The 16,992-nt window shown below is 41.6% G+C and overlaps 2 protein-coding genes across 4 annotated transcripts in view; one reads left to right on the forward strand and one right to left on the reverse strand.

Annotated features, from left to right (window-relative positions):
* Nucleotides 1-345: 345 nt before the first annotated feature.
* On the forward strand, nt 346-7,377 carry si:dkey-238o13.4 (uncharacterized). The gene is made up of 6 exons (XM_014149152.2): nt 346-500; nt 1,394-1,501; nt 1,632-1,771; nt 2,007-2,103; nt 6,211-6,335; nt 6,538-7,377. The coding sequence occupies exons 1-6, from the start codon at nt 416-418 to the stop codon at nt 6,733-6,735; spliced, it is 753 nt and encodes a 250-aa protein (XP_014004627.1). The 5' UTR covers nt 346-415; the 3' UTR covers nt 6,736-7,377.
* A 509-nt stretch (nt 7,378-7,886) lies between these two features.
* Nucleotides 7,887-16,992, reverse strand: part of LOC106573672 (VPS9 domain-containing protein 1) — a 35,357-nt gene continuing 26,251 nt past the window's right edge. The window contains exons 15-16 of one of the 3 annotated variants that reach the window (XM_014148939.2): nt 14,406-14,522; nt 7,887-10,855 (exon numbers count right to left, since the gene is read on the reverse strand). In XM_014148939.2, the coding sequence (XP_014004414.2) occupies nt 14,411-14,522 (112 nt within the window). In that variant the 3' untranslated portion in view covers nt 7,887-10,855; nt 14,406-14,410. The other 2 variants (XM_014148938.2, XM_014148940.2) reach the window with 2 other exon arrangements.

Raw genomic sequence — 16,992 nt, forward strand, 5'->3', positions numbered from 1 at the left:
TCCAGATTTCAGTTACTATTTAATTAAACTCATATGAACTTAATTTAGGAATATTATGTTTATTCAAGGATAGAGCGATAATCCTGAACGGGATATCAAAGGTGCATGTAAACAGTTTATTCCGAATAAGACCCTAAGCGGGATATGAGCTACTATCCGGAATACTGTTTGCATGTAAATGTAGTCACTGTCGTTCTGAGAGAGCGAGAGAGAGAGAGAGACCAAATTAGTTAGGTTTTGTGGGTTGTTCTTTCACCTGATACGGGCGTGGCTTCAGTGACACTGGTAGAAGGGCGTAACTGTGGCCGCTATGATTTGTTTAAAGGTCCCGGGCGGTACAAAATGCTCTCCATAGACTCAGACTGTCAGCCTCATTAAAACTATTCATTTGTTCAGTCCTGTGGACCTATCCAGCATGTCAAACGCTGACAGAGTTGTGTTAGCTCTCGGTGGAGCAGGAACAGTGGGCTCTGGAATAGTTAAAGCACTCCTTGACAAAGGTAAGATGTCCTCATTGAGTTAGGGAGCATTTGGAGTCTGGGAACCGATACACCTGCGCCAAGACAATGCCTCTGCCCACGATCAATGGGCCGGATTAAGTGGTGCAATTAATCTAAAAGGTCCTGCGTGCAAAATATGTAGGATAGGCTATATATGAAGATGTCTGATAAATTGTATGCTATGTGCCATTTTACGCATGGATGTCGGCTGGATCAGCATGGCTCTGCTGGGAAGTTAGTTGATTTGTGCGTTTCTCAAGGTATATTGTTGGGTAATATATGAAAGAAACATGTTAGTAATTGAGACTGCGCGGAAAAGAAGGATTATGACGGTGACAAGGTGGTTGTCATGAGTGCATCTGCGCGTAAAACAACCGGCATCCCCTTTACGCACATAATTCAAGGTGTGATTCTCTTAAGAATATCGGAAAACTTGACGTCATCTTGAGGTCTTAGAAATTGAAATCCAACTAGCAGTTAACATCAAGAATAATGTTAATATATATATATTTTTCTCGTCAATAGTGCTGGTAAAAAGGCTTAGGCTAGGCACAGGTTCGCCGTGAAGCAATAGATAATAAATGTATGGTTTGGATTAAAATGTCACGACGCTGAGTTAATTGATTGGTATTGCCCTTTTGAATGTACTTTTTGTTAGAGGGTATCATAATTTCAATCATGAATTTGTCTAACCACCCAGTCATTCCTCAAGTGACAAGTTTTTTTATTTATTTTTATAGTATAGTAACATGACATTCTACAATATTATATGAAAGAGTTAAAAATAAGCAAAACCATCTACTGCAGTACAATTGCCCTTTTGTTTGCCATGTGTCAGTCACATTTGATAATGACATGTCCTGATTGTGACTGTGTACTGTACTCGTTTTAAGGTTTCAAGGTGGCTGTCATCTCCAGAGACAACAGCAGGTTGGATAAACTCAGGGGGTTTGTTTCTCCCTCCACCAGAGACAACCTCACAACCCTAGTGGGGAATGTTGGTAATACTTCTTGTCAAAAACAATTTTACATTGACACATTTTACAAGTGAGAGTATTGTTGAAGGTATCCCATATCCCCAAAAGGTAGTGTACGGAAATACCTCTCAAACTCTGTTACTCTTTTTCTTAGGTTCAGAAGAGGGGGCAGAGGTGGTCAAGCAGGCCCTTCTGAAGTCTGTTGGCAAGGTGACAGACATTGTGTCATCTCTGGGTTTCAGCTGGTGGCAGGGTGGACCTCCACATAGCCAGACTCTGAAAGAACTACACTGGGTGAGTCCTCAACACAATTCACTGACTAATCCATGATCCAGAGTTGATATCATCACCATTATCTTTTAAGCTGCCATGACTTCCTTGTTTTTAAGCCTCACCCCAGTCTTCCTCTCTTTGCTGTCAGTTCCACATCTTTCTCGATTTTCCTCTCGTATTGAATTCGCCACCTCTCTCCCTCCTTTCTTCTCCGTATTAATCTATTATTTTCCTCATTCTTCTCATCCACCCATAGGTGATTGAGACATTGCTGTTCAGCACCTTTGTATCATGGAAGGTCTTCTTTCCACTGGTGAGAGATGACCCCAACTGCACTTACACCTTTATCACAGGTGAGTCTCCCACCTGGGCCCCTCCCAACATCTCAGCCAGTCAGGGCTGGTTCCAGGCACAAGCGACATAAGCAGTCGCTTATGTCCCCCGGGGAACTCAGTCGGTGTCTCAATTTATTAGTGAGAGTAAGATTAGTAGAATACACCAGGTGCAATTTTGAAATGTGGTTGTGCATCAACAGTTTTTCACTTATGTCAGTCACTGACAGTCACTCAATTAGCCATGTCAGCTTACAATTTTTAGATTGGTAGTTAGTCTAACCAGCTATCTAAACTTGTAGTATTTATGGCCAAATTCCGACCGGGCACCCAGGGCACTTGCCCAGGGGCCCTGACCTCCGGGGGGCCCACATTGATTTGTTCGTCATTCTCACTCAGATATCATATTAACATGGCATAAGTCATGGCAAAATGTGTTGAATTGTAGGAAATTAGCTTTAAAACGGCAAACAATCCTCTCTGCCCCATTGCAAAATGAGTAGAATGGCATAAAATGTGTTATAAAGTTCCAACGTTTTCTCTCCGCCCCATGGTAAAATATGTAGAATTGTCGAAAATGTGCTTTAGCAGTCCAATTCAGTTGTTTTTATCTCAGTATCAAATCATTTCTGGTAACAATTAAGTACCTTACTGTGATTGATTTCAATTAAAATGGTAAAAAATAAACACATAGCTTCTTAGCAAAGAGCAATTTCTCAAGAAAGAATTTTGCTAGGACTGTCTGGGAGTGGTCTATGTGGGGAAGGGAAAACCGAAAATTAGCTGTTATTGGCAGAGAGGTTTGGAACTCTCTTTCTTATTGGTCAAAAAACTAATTCACTGCGTGGTGATGTCACCATGGAAAGCCAAAACTCCATCCCACCAAAACAGGCAGTCTTTTCAAACAGCTCTTACACTAAAAGGGCATTATCATCATGTTCACAATTTCACAGTATTATTCCAACCTCATAGTGTAGAAATACACTACATGACCAAAAGTATGTGGACACCTGCTCGTCAAACATCTCATTCCAAAATTATGGGCATTAATATGGAGTTCGTCCCACCCTTTGCTGCTTTAACAGCCTCCACTCTTCTGGGAAGGCTTTCCGCTAGATGTTGGAACATTGCTTCTGGGACTTACTTCCATTCAGCTTCAAAAGCATTAGTGAGGTTGGGCGATGTTGGGCGATTAGGCCTGGCTCGCAGTCGGTGTTTCAATACATCCCAAAGGCGTTCGATAGGGTTGAGATCAGGGCTCTGTACTGGCCAGTCAAGTTCTTCCACACCGATCTCGTCAAACCATTTTTGTATGGACCTCTCATTATGCACGGTGGCATTGTCATGCTGAAACAGGAAAGAGCCTTCCCCAAACGGTTGCCACAAAGTTGGAAGCACAGAATCATCTAAAATGTAATTGTATGCTGTAGTGTCAAGATTTCCCTTCACTGGAACTAAGGGGCCTAGCCCAAACCATGAAAAACAGTTCCAGACCATTATTCCTTCTCCACCAAACCTTTCAGTTGGCACTATGCATTTGGGCAGGTAGCATTCTCCTGGCATCCACCAAACCCAGATTTGTCTGTCAGACTGCCAGATGATGAAGCGTGATTCAGCACTCCAGAGAATGCGTTTCCACTGCTCCAGAATCCAATGGCGGCGAGCTTTACTCCACACCAACTGATGCTTGGCATTGCGCATAGTAATCTTAGGCTTGTGTGGCTGTTCGGCCATGGAAACCCATTTTATGAAGCTCCTGACAAACACTTATTGTGCTGATGTTGCTTCCAGAGGCAGTTTGGAAATCGGCAGTGAATGTTGCAACCTAGGACAGATGATTTTTATGCACTACGCACTTCAACGGTCCCATTCTGTGAGCTTGTGTGGCCTACCACTTCACGACTGAGCCGTTGTTGCTCCTAGATGTTTCCACTTCACAATAACAGCACTTACAGTTTACCGGGGCAGCTCTAGCAGGGCAGAAATTTGACGAACTGACTTGTTGGAAAGGTGGCATCCTATGACGGTGCCACGTTGAAAGTCACTGAGCTCTTCAGTAAGGCCACTCTACTGCCAATGTTTGTCTATGGAGATTGCATGGCGATGTGCTCGATTGTATACACTTGTCAGCAACGAGTGTGGCTAAAATAGCTGAATCAACTAATTTTAAGTTGTCAACATACTTTTGTATATATAGTGTACAGTGCATTCAGACCTCTTGACTTTTGCCACATTTTGTTGTTACAGCCTTATTCTAAAATAGATTAAATCGTTTTTCTCTCGTCAATCTACACAAAATACCCATAATGACAAAGCAATAGCAGTTTTTTGAAATGTTTGCAACTGTATAAAAAAAATGAAATATTATATTTACATAAGTATTCAGACCCCTTTACTCAGTACTTTGTTGAAACACCTTAAGCAGCGATTAAAGCCTTGAGTCTTATTGGAAATGACGCTACAAGGTTGGCACCCCTGTATTTGGGGAGTTTCTCCCATTCTTCTCTGCAGATCTTCTCAAGCTCTGTCAGGTTGGATGGGGAGTGTCGCTGCACAGCTATTTTCAGATCTCTCCAGAGATGTTCAATCTGGTTAAAGTCCGGGCTCTGGCCGGGCCTCTCAAGGACATTCAGAGACTTTTCCCGAAGCCACTTCTGCGTTGTCATGTTGGAAGGTGAACCTTCGCCCCAGTCTGAGGTCCTCAGTGCTCTGGAGCAGGTTTTCATCAAGTATCTCTCTGTACTTTTCTCCGTTCATCTTTCACTCAATCCTAACTAGTCTCCCAGTCCCTGCCGCTGAAAAACAGCCCCACAGCATGATGCTGCCACCACCATGCTTCACAGTGGGGATGGTGCCAGGTTTCCTCCAGACCTGACGCTTGGCATTCAGGCCAAAGAGTTCAATCTTGGTTTCATCAGACCAAAGAATCTTGTTTCTCATGGTCTGAGAGTCCTTTAGGTGCCTTTTGGCAAACAACAAGCAGGCTGTCATGTGCCTTTTATTGGAGTTGCTTCCGTCTTGCCACTCTACCATAAATGCCTGATTGGTGGAGTGCTGCAGAGATGATTGTCCTTCTGGAAGGTTGTCCCATCTCCACAGAGGAACTCTGGAGCTCTGTCAGAGTGACCACCGGGTTCTTGGTCAACTCGCTGACCAAGGCCCTTCTCCTACGATTGCTCAGTTTGGCCGGGCGGCCAGCTCTAGAAAGAGTCTTGGTGGTTCAAAACTTCTTCCATTTAAGAATGATGGAGGCCACTGTGTTCTTGGGGACCTTCAATGCTGCAGACATGTTTTGGTACCCTTCCCCAGTTCTGTGCCTCGACACAATCCTGTCTCGGAGCTCTACAGACAATTCCTTCCACCTCATGGCTTGGTTTTTGCTTTAACATGCAATGACAACATTCAGACCTTATATAGACAGGTTGTGTGCCTTTCCAAATCATGTCCAATCAATTGAATGTATCACAGGTGGACTCCAATCAAGTTGTAGTAACATTTAATGATGATCAATTGAAACAGGATGCATCCAAGCTCAATTTCGAAGGGTGCAAATACTTATGTAAACAAGGTATTTGTTTATTTTTTATAAATTTTCAAAAATTTCAGAACCTGTTTTCACTTTGTCATTATGGAGTATTGTGTGGAGATTGAGGAACATGTTTTATTTAATCCATTTTAGAATAAGGCTGTAACGTAACAAAATGTGGAAAAAGGGAAGGGGTCTGAATATTTTCCGATTGCACTGAATATATAAAACACAGGAAAATCATGTTTTTGACTGCACTGGGCCTTTAAAACCGTAAAATCTTATGTACCCCCCCATCGCAAAATGTGTAGAATTGCAGGAAATTAACTTAAATTCTCCACTGTCAAAAATATTTTGCCTCGAGGTATGGGGCCCTCAACCAAATCTCGCTTAGGGCCCCCAAAAGACAGCCAGTACAGTAGTATATGTCCTTCTGAACATTCTGTGAAAGTGATTGGACCTTTTGCCAAGTTTGAGTGAGATGTGCAACACCTTGTTTTGAGGAACAACCTTCTTCCCCAATTGATATAACAAGGTTTTCTCTTTGCACTTGCTGAGTATGACTTGAGTGTTATTTGGCAGTGATGTGTGCTGTGCCGCAGGTGGTGCTGGGGAGAAGCTGTTGATGCCAGGTACAGGGTTCCTGACTGTTGGCGCTGCCAGCACCCTGGCATTCTGTCAGGTATTACGAGAGGAGTATCCAGAAGTGCCCTGCAAACTCAACCAGGTTTGGCCAAGATCCATAACATAAAACTCCCATTGTTTGGTTAGATAGTTAGCTGGGGTATCAGTTGAAGTACTTGTCTCAATCTGCCCAAATAGCAATTGTTGATAAAAGTTGTCTGCAACATTCCCTTGCCTTGTTTCATATACATAAATTGACTATCATTAATCAATGCCAACTGGCTTCCATTCTCTTGCTCTTTTAGGTAAAGATCAACACAGGTGTGGCCCCTCCAGAGCGCGTGGCTCCTGGTTACCTGAACCACCTGGACCTTGGTGAGGCCGTGGCCACATTGGTGGAGAGAAAGAACACCACCCACACCGTGTTCCCGGTCAACTGCCCGGCGGACTTAAAAACCGTCATTCTAGAGGGTAACCTTCAACGCTGCCCCTCTCTGCCATAAATCACTGCAGATTATCAATACTATAGTGCTCGAGTCATTCCACATCCATTTTATTCTATAGTCAGTTCATCTGGTTGTTTTCTTTGCATGTCAAATGATATATCTGTAAGGAAAATGTCAATCTTTATGTGACTTCATACCAGCTTCTGCACAGTCCAGTGCACTGTTCCAGTGTTCATACACTAATAACAAGAACATAATGCTCCAATGGAACTGTGCAAGTGTTTACAAGTGTAGATTATCTATATGCACTCTGTTGGGAAAGTGCAGAATGACTCTAAGATGTAAGCATTTCACTGTTAGTCTACGCCTGTTGTTTACGAAGCATGTGACAAATAAAATGTGAGGCAGCAAAAGATGGCAGTACAGGGGCTTTGAACATTTGTGTCCCGTAGCGTGACTCTCTGTCCTGTTCACAGGCGCCCTCCACCCATCCCCTTCCCTCCCCTTTATCTGGGTCCAATTATCTGGGATGGCACATCCTTAAATAAACAATGCAGGGGATGAGGAGGTGGGAGGTCCCCCGGAGGTAAAGAAATATCAGAGTGCATTGTTGTCTTTGTCTACTGTTCTGTTAATGGCATGCATGCTTTAGCAACAATAATGTATATTTGTCATGCTAATAAAGAAACCTGAATTGTGTCGAGGCAACACTAACTGAGTGGGGGGGGAGTGGGGCTTATGCAGTTGGGTCAGAGGTTGTTGGCCGTGGTTTTGTTTTGACCATGTTGGCTGACAGATCAATTAGGCCAACTTTTAATGAGCAGAGGGTGAGAATCTGCCGGTCTCTCTCTCTCCATCACCCACACACAAACACATTAACACACAGTGCTTGACTTGGTGCCAGTACTGTTTATATTTAGGAACTCCACAATACTTTTGAGCTAGTATTCTATAGAGGTACAGGAGCTCAAGCAGTAGAACACTTGAGGTGCCAGTACTCAGCTCCAGTGAGCTTCTGCCCAAGTCAAGCACTGTTTACACACATTCAAGCCGATATACCCTCCTGTATGATGCCCTTTCTTATTCTAATAGGAAAAGAGAACTGTCTTTTGTAGGGAGAGGAAGGACAGTGGTGGACTTACAAATTCTTACAAGGCAGATCATATCATGAATCCGCTTCTAAAAGAGGACAAAGGGAGGAGGAAGAAGGGTGAGAAGGTATTTTTTTAAAATGTATTACAAAATTACAGAGAGATGTAACATCAGTATTTTAAGTGTTCAGTGGGTCACAGATCAGTCAAATAGGAGGGTCTCCCTCACAAAGAGCACTATGCAGGTTGTATGGCACCTGACCTCATTTGACATATCACTAAGAGGCACTGAAACTGTTGTAGAAAATAATGTAGTTCTGCATTAAATAAAAGGAACCAGAGCAGACAGAAATACAGCTGTCTTTATATATCATTAAAGTAATTGAATAAGTACTGTAAACAATTGAAATGCAAATGATGAATTGCACTAGTTAAGTTTAAGATATTATTTCCTGGGCTGGGCCTATACCAGATGTCATGTTAACAAGCAAGGTAGAACAGTTAAGAAGTGGGCATCACATTTCTTTTCTGGTTTCATAAAACATTGGACTGACCCATCCCACTTTAAAACACGTGAATCAGTTAAGGGATTGAAATATTAAAACAGATGGAAAAACAAATATGAGACCTTGGCAGTATCATGCTCCCCTTGTAGCAAGTGCTTACCAAAGCTTAAGTTTTCAATAAAAAAAACCCACATGCCTCACATTCACAGGCCAAAATACACCACAACATACAGTCAGGCTGAGAGACAGACTGGCAGGCAACAGATTTACTTGATACATTCTGGGAAACTCTGAAAATAACATTTTGAACAAATACCTGCAAGTATTTGTGTTTCTTTGTTACAATGAATCTCAGTTACAATAATGTGGGTGGGTGTGTGTGTGGTCCGGTCCACATACGACAGACAGGGAAACAACTCTTGGAGTGGTGTGACGAAAGAGAGAGCAGAGGGATTTGTCTGTTTAATGCTGTATCTATTTAAAAAATATGGTTATTTGGTGTTTTTGGAGACCTTTCTGCAGGCTCACACACTCCACAGACTTTAATCAAATGTGTGGCCAGCTCTGAGGTCAGAGAGAGATGGAGAGGACAGTTTGATCTCACGCCAGCATCATCAGGGCATGGCCTCACACACACTACATTTTATCAGATGATTAGTTTCCAATGTTGACATGAACAGTAATGTCAGCAGACAAATGCACTGGGTAGCTGTCATTCATACTTTCCAGGCCGCCTGTCAAGTTCAGCCCAACTATCTCAACCTAGGGCTTCCTACTGCTGCACCCTCTGGTATAGATCACACTCTAGTGCCAGTACACTGTACCCCACACAGGGTTATAGGCTGGTATAACAGGCCACCAGTAGACCTGGGTTCAAATACAGTGCATGTGTACTTTAATACTTGTTTATTAAATATATTTTTTCTGTGTATCTGAGTATTTTCAAATACATAGCCCAAAACAAGTACTTTTATTTGAGTTTTTGAATGGTTATTTGAAAAAAACAAATAGTCGACCAAATTGTATATGAAAGTAAATACCTGGGTTTAATGCATGGGAGTGTATTTGAGTCAGTGGGCTTGTTTGAGCGGTAAGACTAAAGCAACCGACTGTAGACAGAGGTGGAGGAGTGAAGTCGGGGGAGGTGCATCTGCTACAGCTGAAAGTCAGACACTGATGGGGTTTTCCAACAGCAAGGCTCAGTGCAACATATAAAATAAAATCTTTCATAAACAATGACGAAAAACATCAGATATCACATTCATTTGTACATATCCACTGTTTACAAAGTTGGTTCCTGTTTCATGTCGTTGGTCACATTTGTTCTGGGTCAAACAAAAACACCCAAATGATTAGCTGACAACAGTCAACAATGCAGGCGATGGCTGCAGGATAAAGCTGGTACTGATCAACTGCATAAACCTGCAGTCAACTGCAGTCACAATTTCATGACCTTTGATCAGTTGATGTTTGCAGTCAACATGTGGGCGCAAGTCAAACAATTTCTATCCCCATAATGCAACAAACTTTGAAAAGGCAAAAGTAATCCGCTCTAAACGCGCCCAGAGCATTTACAAATACATTCCAATATTCAACTACTTGTTTTTTTTTTTTCTTCAAATAAAGGTTATCTGAATACTTGTTTTGACATCTATTGAAAATAAATTGAAATAGTATTTGAACTCAGGTCTGGCCACCAGAGGTACATTCCGCTGCTTCACCTCCAGCTCCTCCTGTACCGTACACCAGTGTTTCCCACCCCTGGTCCTCCAGTAACACCAACATTACACATTTGAATTGTAACCCTGGAGAAGCACACCTGATTCAACTTCAACTAATCAAGCCCTCAATGAGTTGAATGAGGTGTTTGTGTCAAGGGTTACAACGAATCTGTGTACTGTAGATTCACCTGGGCAGTCCATGTCATGGAAAGAGCAGGTTTTATTTTTTTATTTAACTAGGCAAGTCAGAACAAATTCTTATTTACAATGACGACCTACCCCAGCCAATCCCGGACGACACTGGGCCAATTGTAATACAGCCTGGAATCAAACCAGGGTCCGGTTTGATTTCAGACCCTTGATTGCACCATTTGGGAGCCCACTCAGGTGTTCTTGTTTCATAGACTCCTTGTATAATGGATGTCAGCACCACATGGGGTGTGTACGTGTAATAGGCTGTTATGAGGGGAAGTGGAAGAGGGGTTGCGAGGATCTGTCTGGGAATGAAGCAGTGTATCCTGCCAAGGAGGCTGGGACTGAGTAGTCTGTTACGGCATAATGGGTCCTGATAGGATCCGAGCTCTGACTGAGATTTCAGCTTGCATGTGGGTGACAAGGTAAGTGGACTTGAAGGGATTCAAGGGGACACACAGTGAGCGCGAGTTATGCATTAAAGTTAAAGTCCTCTGCGGTTGTCTGGACTCCTCCTGATTCGCATTGGCATGTCTTCTCCTCTGGTCCGGAAACACTGAACAATCCAGCCATCTGCCCTCCTCCCTGCCAGGCCTCCAGCACACAGACCCATCAGGTCAACACTGCCCCAACCGCTCTCTATGTCTGTTCTAAACAAATCTTCATCCTAAATAAACAGCAAAACAATGCATTAGATTCTAGTGTCAGTCAACTGAGTGCAGAGGGGAGGGGCATGCAGCAGGGCTATATAAGGAGTTGGCTGAATGTTTCACATTATTTGAGTGGGCATATCTTCAGCTGAAGAGAGTTTGAATGATAATGAACAAATTCTCAGAGGGACACTTTTTCCTCAACTTCTTTATTGTTATAAACCTCCAGGACAACACACACAGATATTCATAACAACCACCCAGACTAACACCCTCCACACAGATGAATGTCTATGGGGGTTCTCCAATAAATTAGCATATTGAATCTGAGTCTCTAACCAACATACATGTTCATAAGGCTTCAAAAGCAAAAAAAAAAACAGGTCAGAATTAGTTGAGTCAATGTAGTGGTTCACGTACTGTGTGAAATACAACCGCATTCATTACATTCCATCATGTCCATTATATTATTATTTATATACTTCTTACATAAATATACACAGTACATATTAGCACATTTTTGGTTACAATTTTCACAGATGTGTCAAAAGACAATGCTGACAGCAGGTGGTACAATTATTTTAGGATGTCAAAACATTTTTTACATCTTTTGGACCCATTCATTTCTTTAACAGACCAAATAAAAAGTATTAAATAGAAAACAAATAGCATAAAACAGTATGAATAAAAATGATAAATTGAGTCAATAAACCAGGTATTAAGAGTTGTCCGTGCTCCGTTTTCATATAGCTGTGAGACACAGGCCGACTATGTCACAGGCGTTGCATTGCATCAACAAATGGTGGCGCGCTTCGTCAAACTGTGCAGTTTGGCATCAGATTGCAATATCATACGATGTGGTTAGCGGATATATTAAAACACCCATCTTGGTGTTGTGAGATCTGACATGCGTCTGCAATGTCGTCATCTAAACACAAACTCTCCCCTAAATCCATCCCCATCCCACTTTAAACCTCAACCTAATACTGTACTGACACCAGCTCATGATATATTCTGTAAGTATAAAACAATGTTCAACCACAGTAGCAAAACAATGAATATCTTTGCAGTCCCTGTGGCTTTAACATTTTATCTGCAAGTGCATGCTGGCGTGCACACCATTACAGTGAATTAGTTTAACTGATGAGTCTTTCAGAAGTGAAGTCAGAATTGAATTAAAAAGTATTGCCATTTTTTCCCTGTGCTCTAAGATACTCCAAGAGAGCGATTAACCATAACCCTGTGAGAATCCCCCCTAGAACTCCATCCACCCAAATGCACAAAATACTTAGATACATTACAAACTAATTTGACACTAAATAAGTTCTAATCATGGCCCCAAAATGTTTTGTTGGGGGGCCCATATCTCAATTTTGCAAGGGCATTGTCCCCACAAATTCTTGCATGAACACACATTCTCAGGAAACACAATACTTAGCATAGTTTCAATCACTCACACCAACCTAGTTCTTCAGCAACGTGTGCATTACCTTAAAACATATCCTGAATGCAAGCATTAAAATTGAACTGGAATCCTGACATCTAAAATAAATTATTCTTATAATATTATGTAAGCAGCCACACAATAATTTATCAATCCATGCTTTTTCTTTTAGTTTCAAAAGAGAGACATGTTGCTCTATGGTAGCACATAGTCATCTTTCAGACATTCATTTAATAAAATGACAGGGTGAGTTCCTAAATGAAAGCAATAAAACTGAGCAATATTGGACAATAGCAATAAAATCTTTTGCAGAGTTTAGGTTGACGTATGACAAAGCTTCAAGCACTTGACCTAAATGCCCCTCAATGGCAGTCATAAGCAAAGAAATTCCACATTGCAGCTAGTCCAGGTAACAATCAGGCTTTGTCAAATCACCTGGGTGAACAGAAACAGAAGTTGGAAACCAGGTCCAGCCCATCAGAACCATTGTTGCATAAATTAAATAAGAAAAAGAATTTGACAGCCAAAGTCATTTCTTGCTAAGAACACTGAATTAAGTTGAACCGTGGTCCAGTCTGCAGCTAACAGGCACTGCCACTTCAGAGCACTGCAACACAGGGAATACTGGTTTCCATTTCAAAGCAGCAGCCTGAAATAGCAAACAATAAGCGCTCAATTAATCGGTACACAACACCCTATACACCAGCCATACTCAAAGTAGTCTGCAGGCCAGATCCGGACCCAGAACGGGGTCAATACAGACCGTGGGTCCAGACTTAAAATAAATGTAAAAAATTGGGGGGGGGGGGAATTCAACTCCTGGTATCATATGAACAAACAGACATGTAAAATGTGTAGAATTGCAGGAAATTAGCTTTAAAACTGCACATTTCTCTCTCTGCCAACAAGAGGAGTGAACAGTTTGGGGTCGATTGGATTGCAAGGTGGGGGTTTGTTACGATGCCGATAAATGACCATATACATCCAGACCTCTGCCACAAATAGTATTATTTCAGTACACTTGCTGTAGACTAGTGAGAGCTACAATGTGTCCCGCTACTGCATTTAAAGGACGCCCTTCCAATCAAAGAACTTCAATGTTCTTTGGTGTAGAAAAGATGCTATTCACTTGCTCCTAGGTTGCATTCCGATCCTTTACTCCTCTAACCAGTGTACACTTGTTCACACCCCCTCATGGAGTTAAAAACATAGGATTAGCATAAGCATGGGTTAGGGAGTTTCCCTTTTACATCAATCCTTGTGATATCCATGAGGGTTGAACGAGTGCACACTTGAGAGGAGGGTAGAGAATCGGACTGCAGCACTAGCCTGCACCTCCATGTTATGTTGAAGTGTAGTACCGAACCCGTGTGTGGTTATACAGAAGAATTTCAGATCAATAGGAGCTGAACAAAGAATGCAAATAATACCCAAATTCCAATAAAATAAGATGAAATTCTGTAAAACATTGATTTTCCACTCAGTGACAAAGGAAACAGAGAAACCCCAAATCACGACAATCCACCCCCCTTTATATCCATGGTGACGACGGACTGATCAATTTTGGATACAAGAATCGGGAGGTGGTCGGACTGACGTTTAAACCAAATCTGTTATTCCAGCTGAAATGTGGAACAGAGGACTCATAACTGAACAGCCTTGCATAACTGACATCTCTCAGACAAGAGCACACTTTTAAATCAAATGTTTAGTTAGCATGGATTAATTATGTCACATGGAGTTTAAGTGGAACTGTTTAATGATGTCACATATAGTTAATCCCTGTGTAAATTCTCCCGCTCTGGAAACATTGCTCAAGGGCCCACTATATTATTCTCCCGCTCTGGAAACATTGCTCAAGGGCCCACTATATTATTCCATTCATCCAACTGCAAACCCTCCAACCCCAATCAGTTCAATAACTTCTAGTTTGGGCACGTCCTCAATGGTATCATAGCACTATGCACTTAACATTTCACTTCATTTTACCATTGTTACGGGTAAGACAAATTATTTAGATTAAAAACAAATTAAGATTGAAGAGTTGCCTCTAAACGGGACGCATTTGAGAAAGACCTCATTTGCACTCAGTGAAATGTTTAATCATGTTGGATGTACATTACCTGTATCAGGTGAATTTAGTGTTGTGCAGCTGAAATCCTCCTGTGTGCAATGACTCCACATATTGCAGAGCACTTTGCATGGAGGTCAAGCAGTAGCCCTCCTCTCCAATCAGATACCTTGGACAGAAGAACAGTTAGAACTCCGTACCATCGTTGTACAACAGTGGTCACCAACCTTTTCCGAGTCAAGATCACTGTCGCAGTCAAAAAGCAGGCAGAGATCTAATGCTCAGATAATTATTATTATTTATTTTTACATAACTTTACAAATGTAAGCCTATGCAACATTAACCTAATTATACAGTTGGCCTAATACATAGCATGCGTGGCCTGCCAATATTGTTCTTAGACCATATTAGACCAATAAATAAATAAATAAATAAAAGTTTGGATAACAAAATAGATCACTGGTTGTATTACTTGCGAAGCAGAGCATAAATTGAAATAATTTGCTTCTTTATTTTACTGGACTGGTGGTACCTGAATCTGATGGTCAGTGTGAGCAGAGGGAGAAAGCAGCAGAGGGTCCGCCTCTCACCATCCCTGCTCTCTCCTTTCCTCCAGTGAGACTTGGGAGTATTCATTCCGCCAAACAGTTGCAAAACGTTTAGTTTTTCAACTAAAACAAGATTTTTTATTGGACAAATGCAGGTAGGTCCATCCCCGTTTAGTTCTGTTAAAGAAACTTTTGTAACAGTATTGGCGGAATAAATACACCCCTGACCAGAGAAAGGGGACAGTCTTCCACCTGATGGTGAAACTCTAGTCGCTTCGCATTATTTCTGCCTCATGCACAAATTAATATTGTTCCAATGACCAGAGAACCAGCGCACTACTTTTGTCCCCCCCCAAAAAATAACCTCAAAACCCCTACTTCCTGCAGCTATGCTCTTTGCTGTATTCTTTGAGTTTCTGGCCATGGTTTTAAACGTCATGAAATCGCATGTAGGCTGGTATAACATTTTGCTGTAGGTCATGGTACACCGGCAATATAGGAACGGTGAATTCAGCTTTCCGATTGGCCAGCACAGTAGGCACACTTGATTTAGTCACAGCTGTCCTGGTCCACCATGTAGGCAGTATGTCCCTTCTAGAGGTCGACCGATTAGGATTTTAACGCCAATAGCGATTAAAATCGTCCGATTTCTTTTATTTATAATAATGACAATTACAACAATACTGAATGAACACTTAATTTACCTTAATATAATACATCAAAATCAATTTAGCCTCAAATAAATAATGAAACATGTTCAATTTGGTTTAAATAATGCAAAAAAAAAAGTATTGGAGAAGAAAGTAAAAGTGCAATATGTGCCATGTAAAAAAGCTAACGTTTAAGTTCCTTGCTCAGAACATTTGAAAGCTGGTGGTTCCTTTTAACATGAGTCTTCAATATTCCCAGGTAAGAAGTTTTAGGTTGTAGTTATTATAGGAATTATAGGACTATTTCTCTCTATACGATTTGTATTTCATATACCTTTGACTATTGGATGTTCTTATAGGCACTTTAGTATTGCCAGTGTAACAGTATAGCTTCCGTCCCTCTCCTCGCTCCTACCTGGGCTTGAACCAGGAACACATCGACAACAGCCACCCTCGAAGCAGCGTTACCCATGCAGAGCAAGGGGAACAACTACTCCAAGTCTCAGAACGAGTGACGTTTGAAACGCTATTAGCGCGCACCCCGCTAACTAGCTAGCCATTTCACATCGGTTACACCAGCCTAATCTCGGGAGTTGATAGGCTTGAAATCATAAACAGCACAATGCTTGAAGCATTGCGAAGAGCTGCTGGCAAACGCACGAAAGTGCTGTTTGAATGAATGCTTACGAGCCTGCTGGTGCCTACCATCGCTCAGTCAGACTGCTCTATCAAATCATAGACTTAATTATAACAATAATACACAGAAATATGAGCCTTTGGTCATTAATATGGTCGAATCCAGAAACTATCAGTTCGAAAACAAAACGTTTATTCTTTCAGTGAAATACGGAACCGTTCTGTATTTTATCTAACAGATGGCATCCCTAAGTCCAAATATTGCTGTTACATTGTACAACCTTCAATGTTATGTCATAATTAATTACGGCCTTTGTTAGGAATAAATGGACTTCACACAGTTCGCAATGAGCCAGGCAGCCCAAACTGCTGCATATACCCTGACTGCTTGCAGGGAACGCAAGAGAAGTAACACAACGTCACATCCCTAGTTATAAGAAATTCATGTTAGCAGGCAATATTAACTAAACATGCAGGTTTATAAATATATACTTGTGTATTGATTTTAAAGAAAGGCATTGATGTTTATGGTTAGGTAGATTGGTGCAACGACAGTGCTTTTTTCGCAAATGCGCTTGTTAAATCATCACCCGTTTGTCGAAGTAGGCTGTGATTCAATGAGAAATTAACAGGCACCGCATCGATTATGTGCAACGCAGGACACGCTAGATAAACTAGTAATATCAACCATGTGTAGTTAACTAGTGATTATGTTAAGATTGATAGTTTTTTATAAGATAAGTTTAATGCTAGCTAGCAACTTACCTTGGCTTCTTGCTGCCCTCGCATAACAGGTAGTCCTCGT

Source organism: Salmo salar, chromosome ssa16 (assembly GCF_905237065.1).
Source record: "Salmo salar chromosome ssa16, Ssal_v3.1, whole genome shotgun sequence".
NCBI lineage: Eukaryota > Metazoa > Chordata > Actinopteri > Salmoniformes > Salmonidae > Salmo > Salmo salar.

Coding starts and splice junctions, on each gene's coding strand:
- si:dkey-238o13.4 (XM_014149152.2), top strand. CDS start 416: ATGTCAAACGCTGACAGAGTTGTGTTAGCTCTCGGTGGAGCAGGAACA. Junction 501..1,393: donor TAAAGCACTCCTTGACAAAG/GTAAGATGTCCT, acceptor ACTCGTTTTAAG/GTTTCAAGGTGGCTGTCATC. Junction 6,336..6,537: donor TGCCCTGCAAACTCAACCAG/GTTTGGCCAAGA, acceptor TTGCTCTTTTAG/GTAAAGATCAACACAGGTGT.